This window comes from Sminthopsis crassicaudata, chromosome 6 (genome assembly GCF_048593235.1).
Source record: "Sminthopsis crassicaudata isolate SCR6 chromosome 6, ASM4859323v1, whole genome shotgun sequence".
Lineage (NCBI taxonomy): Eukaryota > Metazoa > Chordata > Mammalia > Dasyuromorphia > Dasyuridae > Sminthopsis > Sminthopsis crassicaudata.
The window spans coordinates 161,630,610-161,651,835 of record NC_133622.1 but is presented as its reverse complement, the minus strand read 5'-3'; the positions used below and the strand labels follow the sequence as shown (position 1 = coordinate 161,651,835).

The 21,226-nt window shown below is 34.8% G+C and overlaps 1 protein-coding gene across 1 annotated transcript in view; it reads left to right on the top strand.

The window, feature by feature from the left end:
- The window catches only part of HPSE (heparanase), a 51,519-nt gene that overhangs the window by 28,198 nt on the left and 2,095 nt on the right, over positions 1-21,226 (top strand). The window contains exons 8-11 of the mRNA XM_074276111.1: positions 819-925; positions 2,687-2,801; positions 10,927-11,045; positions 16,132-16,278. Of these exons, the coding sequence (XP_074132212.1) occupies positions 819-925; positions 2,687-2,801; positions 10,927-11,045; positions 16,132-16,278 (488 nt within the window). The remainder of the gene's footprint in view (positions 1-818; positions 926-2,686; positions 2,802-10,926; positions 11,046-16,131; positions 16,279-21,226) is intronic.

The following is a 21,226-nucleotide window of genomic DNA, read 5'->3' as shown; positions in this document are numbered from 1 at the left end:
CACTTTTCATTCCCAAAGAAAGCTAAAAACATCACAAGAAGGATTTCTTGACTTGTCCATGAATTGGATTTAAGTGAGGGAGAACTGCACAAAGTCGTCAGACCCACTTTCTCCTCCAGAATCTTCCAAGTCCAGCAGGAGATAAAAGTCAAGAGGATGAGGAATTGCCCAGGATGCAATGGATTTCCTTGGCCTTTCTAAGCAATTTCAGCTGAGATGATCAGCTGAGAAGACACATTAGTGAGGGAGACTGTGCAAAAAGCTATGGACAAACAAAATATGACAGAATAAATTAGAGATAATTACAAAGGGAAAGAACTGTCATTAAGGGGAATTGGGAAAGGCCTTATGAAAACAGTAGGATTTTGGCTGGGACATGAATGAACTATGGAAGCCCAAAGGGAGAAAGAAGATAGAATTGCCTATGTTATTTCTCCCATCTCTTGGATTCTGCAGTTCTGGGGAAGAAGAGAATTTCGAACTCTAAATGAAAATAAAATTTTAAAAAATATTCTATAATTCTGTGATTCTGTAATTATAGTCTGGGTTGCAATATAAATTCCTTTATATTTTCTTTCTTTCCATTCCCTACTAATAGAAATAAAATTAGTTTCCAAATAAAATTATCCAAAGCATATCATTTTTAGAATAATTTCAGAAATTTCTGACAGTATTAGGAGTGATATTTCTGAAAAGTCTGTAATTCATGATAATAAAACTTATGTAATGTGCCACACCACAGGGATGTTTAATATTATAAATTATATATTTCAGCTGTTTTTATTTGCAATCACCAAGTAGACTTTTCTGTTCTACAGGTTGTGAATGAGACCAGACCTGGCAAGAAGGTTTGGTTGGGAGAAACAAGCTCAGCTTATGGAGGTGGGGCTCCTAAACTGTCAGATACTTATGCTGCTGGTTTTACGTGAGTATGTCAATACTTATCTCAAGTTATAAACAGATATCAGGACTTTGGGATTTCAAAGTATAGTATGTCACAATACCTTTTTGCCAGAAAACCTGTACAAAAACCTGTACATCCTTTGTGGTTAAAACCAATTGTGTACCCTTTATGGCAGAGGATAATACAATATGTTTAGTCACAGATTTGGAAGAAGATAATGGATTGATTGTGACTAGTACTTTGCATAGATTCAAGGGTAGTTAAATTATTTCAAGAAAAAAATCCAAGCTTTTAGAATTTTTTTGTACTTTAGCCTATGCCATAAATAAACAAAAGATGCATTTCTATAAATAACTGTACTTAAAAATAGTATATCTTAAGAGTTTTAAATTTGAGAACCTTGCTTATTTTATATATATATATATATATACACATGTGTGTATCTATATTTACATACCCACATACACATATACACATAAACTCAGAGGGAGTTCTATGCCTGTGATGCAGGTGCTAGATTCTTTTGGATACCGATTGTCGTTTACTTTGTTAGGACTATGATGTCATCTGCAAATATAATGATCATGCCATCCACATCTTACGAAATGTTAAAAGAGGCTGCCAAAGATCCACAAAATACTGTTTTTACATAAAATGCACTTCAGTTAAGTAAGCTCTCTGCATTTAAAAAACACCACTTCCTTACAAGGCCATTAATCCTACCAACAGTTTATTCATCAAAGTTCTGTTCTTTTGAGAAAAATATCTAAGTACTCCTTTCTCTTTAGGTTCTAAGAACAGAACAAATAACTATGCAGGGGGGATCAAAAATGTTTGTTCTAAAATTAATAAGGAATCCTTATCTGAAAAATTTTATTGAATGCCCAAGAATACTAACAACACTTCTGACAAGTAAAGTCATGGCAAATGAAAGTCATAAATAATGTTGAAATTAAAATTATTTCTCGCATCCAAGAAACAATCTTAATGGAATTTACTTTGGGGTAAAAGGAGAGAAAAGTTCTCTGGGAGTCAATAGACATGTCCTAATCTTCATTGTTTCTCCTTATTTCTTTGAGCTTCTGTTTGTTCACCTGTGAAATGAGGGAAAGGAACTAGGTGACCTTCAAAGTTTCTTTGTCCAATTCTGAAATTCTCTGATTAGATCTAGGTTTCTTTTGCTGAGAAGGTTTGACTGGATTACGTGATTACAGATTTCCTTCCATTCCTTAACTTAATAGACTGAATCTTCTCTTAGGTCCACTGATTACCTGTCTGATGATATAATGAAACCAATTTTTACATCATGATAGACTTGGTAAGGGAATAAATTTAATCTATTTGTCAGTTATAGGAATTTGTCCAGCTTCCCTGTAGAAAATTGGCTGGTCCTGATTGTGAATTCCCTTTCTTTTTATTAGTCATTTAAAGCTTATGCACTGATTTGAAATTCTTTACTTTTGTTGAAAGATGAAAATGAGAAAGAAAGAAGATTCTAATGACCTTGTTTGAGGAATATAAGAAATCCAAAGAAACTTTGGAAGATAGATATGAACAAATGCAGAAAAAAGTAATCTGAACCAATAAAATAATATATATAATGACAGTTATGAAAGAAAAACAGCACAAAGAGATCAGAATTCAGATCTCCAAGAATTTAATAATTGAAATAATAGCTATAATTTAAAACACTTAATTATTTCATTTTTGCTTTTGCTATACTTGAAACTGAATTGTTTTCCTCTGCTTTTTAAAATCACTCTTTGTCTATTTCTTTAATAGGTGGTTGGATAAATTAGGTCTGTCGGCTAAAATGGGCATTGAGGTGGTAATGAGACAAGTGTTCTTTGGAGCTGGAAATTATCACTTAGTAGATGGAAACTTTGATCCCTTGCCTGTAAGTGACTAACTTCCCCAATTTTTTTGTGAATTGATTGCAGCTGGTCATTCTAAGAAAGCTTACTGTACTTCAATGATATGTAGTCATCTATGTTCTCATGGGTTATTTGACAATGTGAATGAGAAATATGAAGGCACAGAAATGCATTTTTCCTTTATTCTTAATTTGAAGTTTATCTCCTGTTAAAATGAAAGAATTAATAGTTTTTAAATGGTGTGAGGTAAATCCAATATCCTCTTAGATTCATAACTAAAAATAAGAAACCACATTGTGTGATTCGGGTGCCAAACCCCCTTATCCAAACTGACCACTCAGAGGAATCTTCAGATACAAACAGGAAGTTTATTCCATCCTTGCCCAAGCACACCTGAGAAGACATAGTGCCCCTCAGCTCCCATCTCCCAGCATATGCCTGATCTAGTGAGCCAGAAATAGTGAATCTGGTTAAATAGCAAAAGACTTGGGTTCATTAGATGGACTGAAAAGGTAGTTCTTTGGTCACATAACTTCCTGAAGCTTAGACAACTGGGGTTGGACCTTTTCTGCCTTATAGACCTTCCTGCAACTTGGGCCTAGAATCTGACCTACTCTGTCCCATAGACTTTGAGAAATCTTCACCTGGCCCCATTCAGTCCCCCCTCTTTTTCATCAGTTTCAGGATTTCTCACCCCAATCCTGATAAATATTTCTTCCACTAGGGCATCTCAGTGACCTGGGCCTTCAGGCTGGTCCCTCTTCAGTACTTTTCCTAGGATAAATAACAAAGAATGTTTTACCAGAATTCTTTTTTTTAATATTTTAAAAAAATTTTATAATTATAACTTTTTTTTGACAGTACATATGTATGGGTAATTTTTTACATTATCCCTTGCACTCACTTCTGTTCCGAATTTTCCCTTCCTTCCCTCCACCCCCTCCCCTAGATGGGAAGCAGTCTTATACATGTTAGATATGTTATAGTATATCCTCAATATATGTGTGTAGAACCGAATTTCTTGTTGCACAGGAAGAATTGGATTCAGAAAGTAAAAATAACCTGGGAAGAAAAACAAAAATGCAAACAGTTTACACTCAGTTCCCAGTGTTCTTTCTCTAGGTGTAGCTGCTTCTGTCTATCATTGATCAGTTGGAACTGAATTAGATCTTCTCTATGTTGAAGATGGCCACTTTCATCAGAATTGATCCTCCTACAGTATCGTTGTTGAAGTGTATAATGATGTCCTGGTTCTGCTCATTTCACTCAGCATCAGTTCATGCAAGTCTCTCCAAGCCTTTCTGTATTCATCCTGCTGGTCATTTCTTACAGAACAATAATATTCCATAACATTCGTGTACCACAATTTACCCAACCATTCTCCATTCATTTTCCAGTTTCTAGCCACTACAAAAAGGGTTGCCACAAACATTTTGGCACATACAGGTCTCTTTCCCTTCTTTAGTATTTCTTTGTGATATAAGCCCAGGAGTAGCACTGCTGGATCAAAGGCTTTGCACAGTTTGATAACTTTTTGTTTTCCCAGAATTCTTGCTTTTGTTTCCTCAAAGGTGGAATATGTGATCTCCTTTAGCAAAAACTCTAGAGCCTTTTCGTCTTACAAGGGAAGGCTTGTAATTATAACCCAATTAATATAGGTGTTAACAAAACCAAAAGCAGTTTGAAGCCCCTGCACATGTGCAGGCCTTTTTAATTGTCTTTTCAGAATTTATTTACCTGGTAGCTATATGAGGGAATGCAGGAGTCAGGAGTTGGGGAATTAAAGGTGCCATGATTAAAGGCAAACAGCATGGGCAGCTGACTCTGCAGTCCTGTTTCCCTTGGTCTAAAGCGAAAATCCTCCTTCCTTAAGAAACAATAGAAACCTCTCTAGGTCCATGGACAGCTTGCAGTAATTGTTCCCCTATGTACTTAATGGAGGAATGTTTAGCTGTCAAAAATCTCCTTTCTTTCCATATAGCTCCGTGGGACATGCAAAACATGTTGGAGTCAGTATAGATGTTCATTCTCATTCCTTTCCCCCAATTCTGATATAGGTAAAAATGCTCTGAAGCATTTGTGGGGGGGGGGGGCTGAAATCTCCAACAATTGGCTCAGGATGAGCTTAGGAGTTTCCTCAATTAGAAAGGCTGTGGCAGCTAGCTCTAAGTCAGGAGAGTCACCCCCAAAGACATCGAATTTCTTTGAGAAGTAAACAAAGGGCCTAGGATAGGGTCCCAGAGACCTCTAGGACCTGGCCCCAATTTCCCTCAGTGTACAATGTAAAAGGTTTTAGGTAGGGTTATGGCTCAGGCAAGAGGTTAGTTTAGCTTTCAAGGTCCTAAAAACCTTGGTTTGATCAGAGTGTGCTAAGAATGTCTTCTTCCTCTCCCAATGAGCAAGAGGAAAGTGAGAGGTGGCCCAAATACTTAGGCAAAGTGGGCCTTCAGACAAAGAAACTCTTGTCTCAGGAAGCAAGAAAGTTACAGGTTTTATGGCTGTAGCCAGAGAAGCCTCCAGGGCTGGGCTGCAGATCAAGATATCATCTACATACTATTATTGTGCCTTATATCTTCCACTGACCACTTGCTGTGATTACAGAAATTTGCTATAAGAGGAAAATTTATATTATAATATAATATAATCAATCAAAAACTGATTCTTCAGGGCCTCAGCTTGAGAGCACATACATCTCAGGATAAAGCATCCTTAACTCTGACAAACAGTCATGCAGTTTCCACCTCATAGCCAGACTCAGGAATAATCAGGTGGGAAGCAAAGAAAAGGAACTGGGAAACTGAGTTAGAAGGCTCCCACTGTAAACAGAGGCTAAGGTTGTTCTCCCAACTCTTGCCCAATTCCCAACATTTACCTGAGTAACTTATGGCATTTCTCTGGAATAGTGGGTTACTGACTGACTTAATAATCTATCTATATCCAAATTGGAAATTCAAAACAATATTAGTTACAATCCCAAGATATTTCATCTCAATAACAAGTTTCACCAATCAGAAGCTTCAGATCTATATTAAAAACAACAACAAAACAACGAAAAAAATCTTACAAACCATTGTATATAACCTATCAGACATACCTGCAAAACACAGTCAAAACTAGTGCAGAGATATCGGGTTAAAATTCTGCTCTAGGTACTTCAAGCTATAAATCATATTTGTTATCATATTCATTAAATAAGCACTTAAATAAATATTAGATAATTTGCTGGACAGATGGAGACCTCGGTAAAAATAATGATTTTCAAAGAACTTGAGTTCTAACAAAACTCTTAAAAGTTTCTTGCATTGCTAAGCAGTGGAATCTTTGATATAGCATCAAAAATAACCTTGCCTTAAAGCAGCCATGAGCTTGAAAAATAAAAACTAACATTCAGTTATTAACACCATGTAAATATAAGCTATTCTTTTAAATAACAAAAGCAATTAATTCATTTAAACCAGCAAAGGGGGGAAAGAGGGAGGTGAATTCCAGTGAGGAGGTTTGTTGTTTTCTAAAAAGTAGTCACAGCTAGTGGGGGTTAGGGTGAATTAAATCTTCATCTTTCCAAGGATAGATCTTTCCCTTTCCCCTTCCCCTATTCCACATGGTGGAGTCTGCCAGCCAAAGACATGCCCCAACCTCATGGGGTGTGTCTTTTCCCGTGGCAAATGGCAAGTACCATTAGGCACTTGTCCTTTCCATAATAAATTTATCTTTTACCAAAGATAATGGTCAGTGTGAATAACTCACATGACCAAACCCTAACTTTGGTGCCTATCATCATCTGGTGTCTACATAACCCACATAATACCTAACAACTTTTAGGTTTCAATATTATGACAATAATCCTAAATAACTTAATTAACAGTTTCAAAATTTTCATAAGTGGTAGCTAAATAAACATAATATAGGCTATCACAAAAATGAATAGGAATCTCATGTAATTTGCAGTTATTTTTAATTTTAACATATACTCCAATTAAGTTATTTTAAAAATCAGTACTTTACTTTGTGATATTTAACTAGATGTTCCATTCAAGTGACCAATTGCTTTTGCAAATCAGTTTTTCATGTCCCTTGTTTTTAAAATTACCTCTTTAAAAAAAACAAAACTTTAAGATTCACAATTTAGCTAATTTCTAAATAACTTTGGACCAAATTTCATAAAACTTATACATATGTCCAACATAATTTTTTTTTTTACAAATTACCCAATATATATTTTAGAAAGCAACATATTTCATCTAATTAAGGGATACAAACATGTGACCTCCCCCAAGGTAAGCTACCAAAACTTTGTTTTAATAACCTATTTTTTAAAATTTTATTAAAACTTTTTATAAAACATATACATGGGTGATTTTTCAATATTGACTCTTGCAAAACTTTCTGTTTTGTCTAGATGACAAATAGTTCAAAACATGTTAAATATGTTAAAATATATCAATAACCCATTTTTTAAACTTAAAACCAAATCAAATACAGATTTAAATTTCTAGTAGTAACATTTCAGTATTTGCATACAAATTTCTCAGATTTTGTGCTTAAACACACTCACAATTCCAGCACATACCATTAATAGTGATCATCTCCATATAATTGTAAGAAATTCATCATATAAAATTTACAACTAATTTTGATATCTGAGAAGGTGACCTTAAGCTCAACTTTCCTGATGTAAAAGCCAATCATTATTAGTTATTCCTACTTAACAAAGTTGTAGATTATCAGTAAACTCATTCCTTCATTGGGATCTATGTAATTTAAAGAAGATATTTCTCAGGGATAATAATCCTACAAAATATTTTTAAGAAGCTGAAAAGCTGAGGGGAAGTCACAGATCCCAGACGACCTCCCATAAGCTGTGTGGTTCTGATGCCAGACCCTTTTATCCAAACTGACCCCTCAGAGGCATCTTCAGATACAAACAGGAAGCATCTGTTCAGTCCTTGCAAGGAGAAGCCTAAGCACACCTGAGCAGACATAGTGCCTCTCAGCTCCCATCTCCCAGCATATGCCTGATCTAGTGAGCCAGAAATAGTGAATCTGGTTAAATAGCAAAAAACTTACGTTTATTAGATGGACTGAAAAGGTACTTCCTGTGGGTCAGGTAACTTCCTAAAGCTTAGACAACTGGGGTTTTACCTTTTTTGCCTTACTGACCTCTAGAAGGGATCATGCGACTCTATGTCATAGACTTTTTTGGAATTCTTTACCTGGTCCTCCTATTCAACATTTTCAGACCAGGAAAAAAAATCATATTTGAATTTTCTACCTTTAAAACAAAACATAACTTTTTATTGATTTAAAAAAACAAAACAAAAACAAAAACACTTTGCTATTTCCCAATAAATACCCTTCCATGGAATCCTTCCTTGTAACAAAGTTATAGAATAAAGCAAACTGACCCACTGATCATGTCTGACAATATATGCCTCATTTCTTACCTGTACCCCCTCTATCTTTAATGAAAGGGGAGAGGTATGTTTTATTGTCAGTCTTGGAGTCATGATTGGCCATTTCATTGATCTAAATTCTGATGTCTTTTTGCATTGTTTTCCTTTACATTATTGTAGTCATCATGTATGTTATTCTCTTGGTTTTTCTTTGTCGTTCTTCTCAAGATTCTCTGAATTCCATATATTCCTTGTGTGCAATAGCAGTCCATTGTGTTTATATACCAATTTATTCAGCCATCAATGGATGGTTGTTTTGTCTCCATTTATTAGTTATCACAGGAAGTGCTACTATAAATATTTTAGTATATGTGGTCTTTTTGTCTCATTTAACCAATTAGCAAGTATTCCTTAAGTGTCAATCCCTGAGGATTCAAAGCATAAGATAAAACAGCCTCTCTTATTAAAGAATTTCTTCCTGTATTATTGGGTTTATACACAATACATATTTAGAGTGAAAGAGTATTTTAACCATCTTAACCACTTTTCTCATACAGTTCCAAACACAGTTGAATACATTAGTGTGCCTATCTTTGGACTAATTCACAACTGCTTTCACAGTGAATGCTTTAACAGTGAATAGAATAGTGTGCCTAACTTTCCACAGCCTTTTCAACATTCCTATTACAGCCATGCTTTTTTTTTCTCCCTTATGTGCTTATACGTGTCCCCATATGCTAGGTGCTGAGAGAAATTCAAAGAAAAATAAAATGGTCCCCTGCCTTTCTAAAACATACAATCTTGTCAGGGAGATAAAACATATGCATGTACATAGGTAGTCCCTCTAATCTTGGCTTCACATTTTTAAAATTATCTTGGCCAGTTTGGCAGGTATGAGATAGCTGTTTTAATTTCTCTAATATTAGTGATTTTCAGTAGTCTTTCATATGATTGTCAATTCTTTACATTTTTTTACCTTGAAAGCTGCTCATGTAATGAATTGAACCAGCTACACCAGCGAAAGAACTCTGGGAGATGACTATGAACCAATACATAGAATTCAATTCCTCTATTTTTGTCCACCTGCATTTTTTATTTCCTTTACAGGCTAATTGTACACTATTTCAAAGTCTGCAGCAAAATAACAGTATGGACATGTATACATATATTGTATTTAACATATACTTTAACATATTTAACATGTATTGGTCTATCTGACATCTGGGGAAGAAGGTGGGGGGAAGGAGGGGAAAAGTTGGAACAAAAGGTTTGCAATTGTCAATGCTGAAAAATTACCCCTATATATCTTGTAAATAAAAAGCTATAATAAAAAAAAAAAAGAAAGCTGCTCATTTATATCCTTTGACAATTGACCTATTGGAGTCCATGGTCTTGGCTGTATCACTCGAAATCTTATTATCTTTATTATTGCATCTAAAGTTAAATAAAAAATGTAGCTCTAGTCTCATGTCTTACCCTCCTCCCAACTGAACAATCTTATAGTTCTTCAAAATAGAAAAGTAAAAATGTATGTGACAAGGCTAGGAAATGTTAGAAAGAGTTGAGAGGAGGTGTCAATAGTATGCCCAGCTTGTGTGGTTTGTGGGTAGATTTCCCAGCAAACTTGCTCTTTATCTATAATGGTCCATGAAGTTTAAAAAGTCTAGTTGTAATTTGGAGTCTGTCATTCTTTGATTAATGACCTTATAAAAATGTAATTTATCTTATTTCCTACATGTATCCTGAATTGAGAGGCACCCTGGTATAGAGCTGGTCTCAATGTGGGGAACATCTGGGTTCTAATTCTGCCTCTGATACTTACTGACAAGTTATCAGTCAGTGTTCTAAGATCCCTCCCCAAAGGCCTAAGTTATAGAGAAGATTCCAGCCTTGATTAATAAAGGGGTTTGCTCACATGAGAATTTCTTATACTAATGAAAGTACAGTTCCTATCCCCTGTGCCCGTTTTGAATTATCTCTGCAGTTAAACCAAGCATAACTGGCTCCCTGAAGCAGTACCCCAACTCTCTGAATGCCTGGCTTTCTATGGACAATATATAAGAAAGGCAAATAATCTCAATATAGTTGATGTCAATGACACATATAGAAGATAATTCTTATATTTACTAAGGTTTCTATGACAGTTACTTCAGATTCTTGTAATAACTAAGCCCTTGTCTGAAGTAGGGGATCCTTGGAAGGGTCCTAGTGATCTCCCTCTCCAGGCTGTCCTGTCTTTTCTCCTGTCTCATTTCAAGTCCTTTCTCTGCAAGAAGCTTTTTCTAATCCTCCCTAGTCTTAGCACCAGAATTCTGAGATGACCTCTAATTTATCCTGAGATTGGTTTGTACATAGTTATTTACTTATTGTCTCTCCCATTTAGATTATAAGTTCCTAGAGAGCAGGGGCTATCTTTTGCCATTCTTTGTACCCAGAGTACTTAGTGCATTGCCTGGCACACACAGTAGGTGCTTAATAAGTGCTTACAGAGTTTAACAGGAACACATTAATGCCAATGCCTTTACTTTAATATAATCTCCCATTTATTCTGTCTTGTGTATATACTATTGTTTGCATGGGGCTTTTTTTGTTTGTTTTCTGTTTGTTTTTTTTGCCTTTCTTTATATCCTCACAGTTCCTGGTCATTGATTGGTATTTAATACATGCTCCTTTGTCTGACCTGAGTCAAACATCAACCTGCTAGTTTTAACCTTGACAAAACAAAGAAATAAAACCTATTTATTTTTTCATATAGGATTATTGGCTGTCTCTCATGTTCAAACAATTGGTTGGCACCAAAGTGTTAACAGCTAATGTGAAAAGTCCAGACAAAGAGAAACTTCGATTATATCTCCATTGTACAAACAACAACCAGTAAGTATTTTTTTTTCTTTTCCTGAGGCTGGGTTAAGTGACTTGCCCAGGGTCACACAGCTAGGGAGTGTTAAGTGTCTGAGACCACATTTGAACTCGGGTCCTCCTGAATTCAAGGCTGGTGTTCTATCCACTGCACCACCTAGCTGCCCCCTCCAGTAAGTACTTTGAAGGCTCCATCAATCACTCAGTATGTATTATTCTTGGTATCTTTTCACTCAATGAGGAAGCATAGTGTAGTGGAATGAAAACTGGCCAAAAGGTCAGGATGTCCTGGATTCAAGTCCCATCTCTGCTATACCTGGCTGTGTGACCCTGAGCAAGTCATTTAACCTCTTAGTGTATCAGACAATTCTCTAAGATTATCAGTTGCACAATAGTTGCTGATCTGATTAGGAGAGATTATTTCCTCACTGGTAATCAATAAAAATGTCAATAAATAAAAATGAAGTCAAGTCAACATGCATTTACTAAGTCTCTTTTTTGTGCCAGACACTGTACTGGAATTCAGATACAAAGAAAAAATAATAATTTTCTTATGGTAAAACCTTATTAAACAGTGTGTTATAATATGGACTATTTGACTAGTTATTTGACTAGCCCAGTAATATTCTTTATGTTACATAATTTAAGTAGATTTCAACTAAACCTGATGCTATCCAGAGTAGTGTTATTGAATTAGCACCAAATCCAGCAATTGGTCAACCCACATGAATAATACCTTAAATTCAGTTTTTGAGCAAATCTTGTGAGTCACAAGATTTTTTCATTTGCTAGCTCTTTAGCTCAACTAGTTAATATTGGCCATGATAATTCTAATCCTAAGTAATATTAAGAAAGTTCTTCTTTCATGTAAAACTTATGAGAATCTAATCTAGAAGTCAAGTTCTATTACTTGAAAAAAGCAAATCATAACTAGTAATAAGGCAAAAATTATCATAGTCTGATATATATATATCTGTATTAGAGTTGGTGCTTTAAATTGCATTTATAAATGATAATTAGCAGTAATTATTATTGTTGTTATTAATAATAATTAGTACTTTAGGGCAGCTAGGTGGCGCAGTGGATAGAACACCAGCCTTGAATTCAGGAGGCCCTGAGTTCAAATCTGGTCTCAGACACTTAACATTTCCTAGCTGTGTGACCCTGGGCAAATCACTTAACCCCAGCCTCAAAAAAAAAAAAAAAAAAATAATAATAATAATAATAATAATAATTAGTACTTTAAGGCTTTCAAATAACTCTATAAATAGTTTTTCATCCTTACAAGAACCCTATGAGAACATTACTATTATTATCCCCATTACAGATGAGTAAACTGAGATAGACAGTGGTTAAATGATTGCCCAAAGTCATACAGCTATCTTTCTGAGGCAGAATTATCCTGGCTCTATATCTAGCACTCTATTGTACTAAGTGTTATGAAAGTGTTTTTTTTTTTTTTTTCTTCATGTACTTACCATTTATAAAAGCATGATCTCCATGATCTCCAAAATAATTAAGCTTCATCGTTTTAAAAAAGCTGGTTTATATCAAATTTTTCTTATTAGAGAAGATAGCCTCAGGTTATTGTCTCAAACCTACTAAGTTTGCCAGATTACATCTTCATCATTCATTAGTGATTAGTACTTAGAGCACAAGGAGAATTTCAGCCAATTCTTTGACTTCCCATGACCATGCTCTAAGTATTTGGGGAATGGTACAATTGGATAACATTTAGGGAAGAGAAATAGCTTTGTACATTTTCATTATGAACCTTCTACACATAAACAGTTCTTACTGAATGGACTTAAAGTCTGAATTGACATCAGTGGTGGCCATATTATCCCATTTCCTTTCTAAACCTGGGATATAAGTAAGCTGAGCTAGTAGTTGCCCACATTCTCAAAACTTCCCTTGACAAGGGAAAGTCAGGAACTAAATGAGCAAAACTACAAAACACTTTCCACACAAAGAAAATCAGATCTAAACAACTGGAAAAATATTGTGTGATATTACCTAATCTATTTATTTAGTGCTATACCAATCAGACTCCCAAGAAACTATTTTAGTGACCTAGAAAAAATAAGAACAAAATTCATCTGGAAGAACAAAAGGTCAAGAATTTCAAGGGAACTAATGAAAAAAAAAATCAAATGAAGGTGGCCTAGCTGTACCAGATCTAAAACTATATTATAAAGCAGCAGTCACCAAAACCATTTGGTACTGGCTAAGAAATAGACTAGTTGATCAGTGGAATAGATTAGGTTCAGAGGACAAAATAGTTAATAACTATAGCAATCTAATGTTTGACAAACCCAAAGACCCTAACTTTTGGGATAAGAATGCACTATTTGACAAAAACTGCTGGGGAAAATTAGAAATTAAGTATGACAGAAACTAGACATTGACCCACACTTAACACCACATACTAAGATAAGATCAAAATGTGTTCATTATCTAGGCATAAAGAATGAGACTATAAATAAATTAGAAGAACATAGGATAGTCTACCTCTCAGACTTGTGGAGGAAGGAATTTGTGACCAAAGAAGAAATAGAGATCATTATTGATCACAAAATAGAAAATTTCGATTATGTCAAGTTAAAAAGCTTTTGTACAAACAAAACTTAATGCAGACAAGATTAGAAAGGAAGCAATAAATGGGAAAACATTTTTGCATTCAAAGGTTCTGTTAAAGGCCTCATTTCCAAAATATATAGAGGATTGACTCAAATTTATAAGAAATCAAGCCATTCTCCAATTGATAAATGATCAAAGGATATGAACAGACAATAATCAGATGATGAAATTTTAACTATTTCTACCCATATGAAAAGGTGTTCCAAATCATTATTGATCAGAGAAATGCAAATTAAGACAATTCTGAGATACCACTACATACCTGTCAGATTGGCTAAGATGACAGGAAAAGATAATGATGAATGTTGGAGGGGATGGAGAAACTGGGACACTGATACATTGTTGGTGGAATTGTGAAAGAATCCAACCATTCTGGAGAGCAATCTGGAACTATGCTCAAAAAGTTGTCACACTGTGCATACTCTCTGATCTAGCAGTGCTACTACAGGGCTTATATCCCAAAGAGATCTTAAAGAAGAGAAAGGGACCCGTATATGCCAAAATGTTTGTGAAGTAGCCACACTACTTTTTGTAGTGGCCAGAAAATGGAAACTGAGTGGATGTCCATCAATTGGAGAATGATTGGGTAAATTGTGGTATATGAATGTTATAGAATATTATTGTTTGTAAGAAATAACCAGCAGGATGAATACAGGGACACTTGGAGAGACTTACATGAACTGATGCTGAGTGAAATAAATGAGCAGAACTAAGGGATCATTATACACTTCAATAACAATACTATATGAGGATCAGTTCTGATGGATGTGGCCATCTTCAACAGTGAGAGGATCCAAATCAGTTCCAAATGATCAGTAATGAACAGAATCAGCTTCAGCCGGTGAAAGAACTCTGGGAAATGAGTGTGGACCACAACATAGTATTTCCACTCTTTCTGTTATCGTTTGCTTGTATTTTTGTTTTTCTTCCCAGGTTATTTTTACCTTCTTTCTAAATCCGATTTTTCTTGTGTAACAAGACAACTGTATAAATATGTATACATATATTGTATTTAATATATACTTTAACATATTTAACATGTATGGGACTACCTGCCATCTGGGGGAGGGGATGGAGGGAAGGAGGGGAAAAGTTGGAAGAGAGTTTTTGCAAGAGTCAATGTTGACAAATTACCCATACATGTTTTGTCAATAAAAATCTATTAACAAAACAAAAAACAAAAACTTCCCTTGACAATATAACAAGCTTCTCAGAATGCTTCAACCAGGAGAGCAGCACTATAAATGAATTGTCATTGGATCAATGGGTGACTAAATTCTCAACCTTCATAGCCTATAACTTGAAGCCTTTGAATAGATGGTCTCATGCTTCTGTGGTCACTTTCTCCTACTAAAAAAACTACCAATTTTTTTGGTCAACTTTCTAATAACAAACCTGTCCAAACAGCTAGATTGGACTCTGATCTGAGGACATTGTAAATAAAGTCTTCTTTCAAGCTTTTCTAAGACAGTAAAGCATTATAAAATGTGTTTTCTTGTTACAAATTACTGGAACTAAAAGTATCAGGATTTCAGAATATTTTGAAGGACCAAGCTGCATTCCATTAGCTGATACATATAACCTTAAGGCAAAGAAAATTGGGATAAAATAAATATTTTTATTTCATAGTAAAATTATAATAAAATGTCAGTTAACATGCCTGGTTTTTCTAGTATTAATAAATGCTTGTTGACTAACTAGCTAACCTCTGAAAACACAAAGTCATCTCCATTCCATGTGTAGGAGTGAGAGATGCATTTTGATGGAAACAGAGTAATAATGCAATTGTTTTTGCCCCATAACCACTTGTGTGTCCCAAAAACACCAGTCTGAGATGTCCTTTTGGTGATGGCTTCCCAGTAGTGCTCCTAATACTATTCTCTCATATAATTAGGAGTCAACATGGTTTGATCCTGGCTCACTGGGTATTAGGCCTAGCAGTGTCAATCCTGGGGAGGCAAGTTGCAAGCTACTGATGACTTGAAGAGATGTGACCTTAAGTTCTTGAAGGCACAAGTTCTGGCAGGTTCTCCCAAAATCATGAACTCTTTGAGTGTGGAGCCTAGAAGTCCTGTAGCTCTATCTGAGAACCACCTGCAGCTAAATTCTTAGGTGCTCATCTCTACGTTGAACAGCATTAAGTTGGATTTGTCAGATATAGGAACATTCTCAAATATTGTATTGGTTTTTATATCAATAGAAGGAGGATCTTCAGCAGCAAGATTGTGGATCCTTAAAGAATTATCATTTCATGGGACCTTTCTATATGTTAATATTGAAACCAAGACATCAACAACCCTTGTCTCTTTTTAATGCATTGCTTATGGCAGGTGCTAATGATATACAAAATAAATAAATGAATAAATCCAAGTCTGTATAGTGTACCTATGTGTGTGTTCATGAAATTTGTATAAACTAACCAAATGCAAAGCTATTAATAATTTAATTTGTTTTGTTTTAGTCCAAAGTACAAAGAAGGAGATTTAACTTTGTATGGTCTAAATCTGCACAATGATACCAAATATCTACAATTACCTCCTCATTTAAGTAATAAACGTGTGGAAAAATACATCTTGCAACCTTCTGGATACAAAAATCTACTTTCTCAGTAAGTAGTATCCCATGCTCTTCATGCTGTCAAATTCATCAGTGTTTGACCAGAGTATTACTAATAGTTGGTTGTTAGAGCAATGGAAATGGTGCAGCCTTTCCAAGTTCTAAATACATTTCTTTTCGATTAGAGGTATTTTTAAGGAAGAGTAAGTAATTAGCTTTTGAATTTGTGCCAAGTTATAGCATTACAGATATTTCCCTAATTTAAGAAAATCCCCATACATAGGAATTTAGCAAACATATAGTACAGTGGGACTTGATAAATTCTGGGTACCAGATTGCCCTCCTGTAGAACAAAGAAAAACAATCAAACAAAACCATGTTCCATAGTGACCACATCTGAAAAATATAAATCACATTTTGTATTCCTCTCCACTGAATAAATCAGGGCTTCTTAAACTTTTTCTACTCATAACCCATTTTCACCCAAGAAATTTTTACTTAACTCTGGATGAATGGGCGTATGAAATAAGTGTACAGATCATACATTTATTGATTATAAGTCATAACTTTGCAACCTCCACATTCAGTTACAAAACCCTAAATGGGTCCATGAACCACAGTTTAAGAAGCTGGGGTCTAAATATTTTCTGCTTGGGACCAAGATTTTTGTAAACTACACAGTTTCTTGCTACTTTTGTAAGCTCATGGTCATTTCCATAGATTAATGAGACACTGAGGTGGACCTTTGTAAAGGTTGTGATACTTAGGATTTAACTTTAAAAAACAAAAATACTTTATGAAAACATGTTACCAAGAAATCCCAACTTTATCTGTTTCTTGTAATATCAAGTCAACAAGCATTTATTAAGCACTTATAATATGTCAGGCACTGTGCTAATGAATAGTAGAAAATGTCATAAGAGGATAGTGAAAATGGCTATGTGTACCTTGAACAGATGAGTATTTTTTTTTAAGTTAGAAAGAAGTTTTTCTATTTTATTCTTATATATTGGCTAATGAAAAATTTAAGTAACCCATAGGATTCTCATTAACTTTTCCCATATTTGAAATATAGTACCATAATCTGACAAGTATGATGATAGATTAATTGTTTCAGATTCTGATCAAGAATTTGGAAAAAATTCTATATAGCATAGAATACAATACATTGCATTTCATTTCTCTTTAAATTCTTAGAAGCTTCTTTTTTCTTTTCCTCATGAAGGTCAGTTATCTAGGTTTATTTTATATGTAAAAACGTGTGTGTGTGTGTGTGTGTGTGTGTGTGTGTGTGTGTGTGTGTGTGTGTGTGTGTGTGTGTGTGTGTGTATAAACTCACTGTTGGAGAAAAGATACCCAGATTGATTTGTGCTCTTTTCTCTGTGTCTAGATTCCCTCATGCAGTGTTGATCCTAACCCTTCCTTTTCCCTATCCTATATGATTCTTATTTTATACTTTTGATCTTCCCTTGTGGATCCTTCCAATGGGCTGAACTTCTTCCTCTATTTTTTTCTCCAATACTTTGAGATCACCAGTGATGTAGACAATGTGAGTTGTGTTCATATCCTTTCTTTAATCAAAGAAGCATATATTCCAGTTCTATCTCCCAACTTGCTCCCTAGCTTTTATATCCCCAAATGGTATTCTCTCATGTCCCACAAGATTCTATGCAACTAAGTCAGACTAATCTACATTATCCTTGTATTAATTAAGGACACTTAATTAAGTGTCCTTGCTTCAGTCTTGGTTTTGTGACAGGATAACTAATTTCAGATTCTTTTGTTCTTGATGTTGTCTCTTCATTAAAAGATGAGGGCCTCTTCTTAAAGACACCTTATCTCCTGCTTGGTTAGCTATTTATTTCTTTGCATGTTTTTAAATAAAGCTATGCACAGACTTAATGATTAAAACAACAAAAAAATGGCTCTTATTTCATTACATTCCATTCTCTCTCCTCATTAGTATTACACAACAGGCTTACCTCCTTTTTCAGCCAAATAAGATCACAGAATCCTAGAACTAGAGCTGGATGTAGCTTCAGATCTCATCTAGTTCAGCTTTTGTTGCTTTTTCCCCTACTCCATGTCTGCTTGCAATCATCAGGAGTAATATACTACAGCCCACTTATACCAGGAATCAATCTTATCCTTTAGGTTAAGCAATAGTTAGCTTGGGATTCTTGAAAGTATTGCATATTTTCCAAAATGTGATTCCAGCCTGATCTCCTAAAGAGTTTTAGAGCCAGTTCATTGTCCAGTTGCAATGTGTCTGTCCAGGACACATATTGATGGACATCCAGTTGGGGGCATGGTAATCTGACCATTATACATTTTTCATCTAGGCAGCCAGGTGAGCACTGGACCTGCAGTCAGAAAGAAAGTCCAAATCTAGCCTCCAATGTTTACCAGCTTAATGATCTTAGACAAGTCACTTAACCACTGTCTGCCTCAGTTTCCTCATGTGTAAAGTAGGGGATAATTATAGCATCTACTTTCCAGGATTGTTGTAAGGATAAAATAAGATATTTATAAAGTACTTTGGACACTTCCAAGTGTTCTATAAATTCTAGTTACATACATTTTGTTTTTTCCAGCATGGTAGAGACTGAAACCGTATCTTGCAACTAATTATGAATTTAGCCAACCCCGAATGAAATGATGAAAAGGAATATTTTTCTTAAATATTTTTATAGAATTTTGAAGATAAGTCCTATAGGTTGATTCTTATTATTTAATCATCTTAATAGAATCCTTCATAGATTTGAAAGCCTCTGCTTGTAGTATCCCAATTAATTGGTAGCACAATCATTCACAAGGCAAGAATTCTTTTTTTTTTAATATTAAGCCAAAATCTACCCCTGTTCCAATGTTCATTTTTACCTACAGAGCTTGGTTCTTTCAGGTAAACAAAGAATAAAATTTACTTTTTCTGCTATGTGATAACCAGTTAAAGCCACCATATATCTCACGGGTTTTCTCATGTTCAGGCTAAACATTCCTCTTCCTTGCAACTTTCTTCATCTAAAAAATTCTAAATGATATAGTAGCTGCATAATCCTGGGCAAGTCACTTAACTTCTGTCTGCTTCAGTTTTATTATCTGCAAAATGGAGAGCATAACAACCACCTTCCAGGCTTATTAGGAGGATCAGATGTGATAGTATTTGAAAAGCCTTTTGTGCAAACCTTAAGCTCTAGATTCATAATAGCTAGTCAGAACAATAATACAACTTAAGCAGCCAGCATGGTGAATGAATGAAATGTTGGAATTTGCATCAGGAAGCCTTGGACTTGAATCCTACTTTGGATACTTTCTTTGTGATCCCAAGCAAGTTACAACTTTTCCAAACCTGTTTCATTTTATAAACGAGGATATTAATAGCATTTGTTGGAAGAACAAATGAAGTAGTAGGACATGTAAAGTGCTTTGCAAACCTTAAGGAACATATATAAAGGTGAGCTGGTATTATTGGGATTCCCATCTACCTCCCCTGTCTGTCTTCCATAGAACTAGACATTGTTGGAGGAAATCACTGGGTTCACTAAACTTTATGCTATTTGACCTCAACTGGGCAAACCCAGCTATATAATAATCCTTGTATTCATCTCTTATATAGACTATATCACAGCCCCCACAGAAGCTGTGGTTGAGCATCATACAGTTCTTCACCCAAAGAGAAATTTACCTAATTATATAGAACCCATTCTTACTGTTTAATTCACTTTTAATGGGAAATTACACAGAAAAACTGTGTTCACCTCTTTGAAATGGAACTTTTAGCAAAATACTTTTATCAAGTCTTTATTCTGTGAGGCCACAGGCTGTCATTTATTTTATACTGAGATGACATTTAGTACTTTGGTTTCCTGATGGTGGTATGTGCTAAAAGCAAAAATGGTATTGCAGCAGAATTGCCCTGTCAGCTTCAAGGATCTCATCTTGGTTCTTGGATACCCCATAACTGCCATGTCATATCTTGAATATGTAATGTAAATATAGATGAAAGAAATCCTTTTTGTATTCCAAATTAAACCAGACTTTGTACCAGGGGAAAAGGTCTGAGGATTTTCTGTTTACATCAGTCTTTTTAATTTTACTTCTTACAAGAAAATAAAGAGAAAATATTTTTTATTGATTCTTTTAAATACATGGTTTCTAGATCTTGTTAACTTACTTTGTTTCATTGGCCAAGTTTTCTGTTTCTTTAATTAATGTCTTAATTACATGAAATTAAAAACTATTGAGCACTGGTTTTATTCTCTTATCCTCTCTAAAAGTTCTATTTAAATGTCTTTTTTTTTTTTTAACATTATGATTAACAACCATTGATTACTAACTCCCTTCTTGTCATTTCCAAGAAAATTCTCCATTAGTAGTGACTCTAGGAGAGGAGAAATAAAAGTGTTAAATTCGGAAATAAAGATATTAAAAACAAAGGATAACAACACATGTTTAAAAGAATCCTTTCATAACAAATCATTATAGTCAAGAGGAAAAAAAAAATCAAAACATTGACTATGCCTGAAAATGTGTGCCTTATCCCCCATCTGTAGTCCACCTACTATGTCTTCTCTGAGAGGTGAGGGACATATATCAATATCCATCCTCTGAAGTCACAACTGGTCTGATTCAAATTCTAATCTTTATCTTATTGTGCTGATTGTGTGAATTATTCTCCTGGTTCTATTTATAGTATGTGCCTCTTGATTGATTTCTATTTGGGTGAAGAATGATACCTATAATGCATGTTAAGCAACAAGGCAGCCCTTTTTGTAACATCCAAGAGTTTTCATCAGTAATTTTGATGAAGATGTATAAAACATGATAATCAATGTCGTAATTCCACAGATCAATAGTTAAAATAGCAGTTATATGTAATATTTACATTTACATATTTACATTTCTCTGAAATGTAATCTTCTCTGGGAGCAGGTTTCTTGAGGGGCTTCTGGAGGTCTCTGGGAGCAGCCTTAGTTTCAGTTCAGCACCCCCAAATGCAG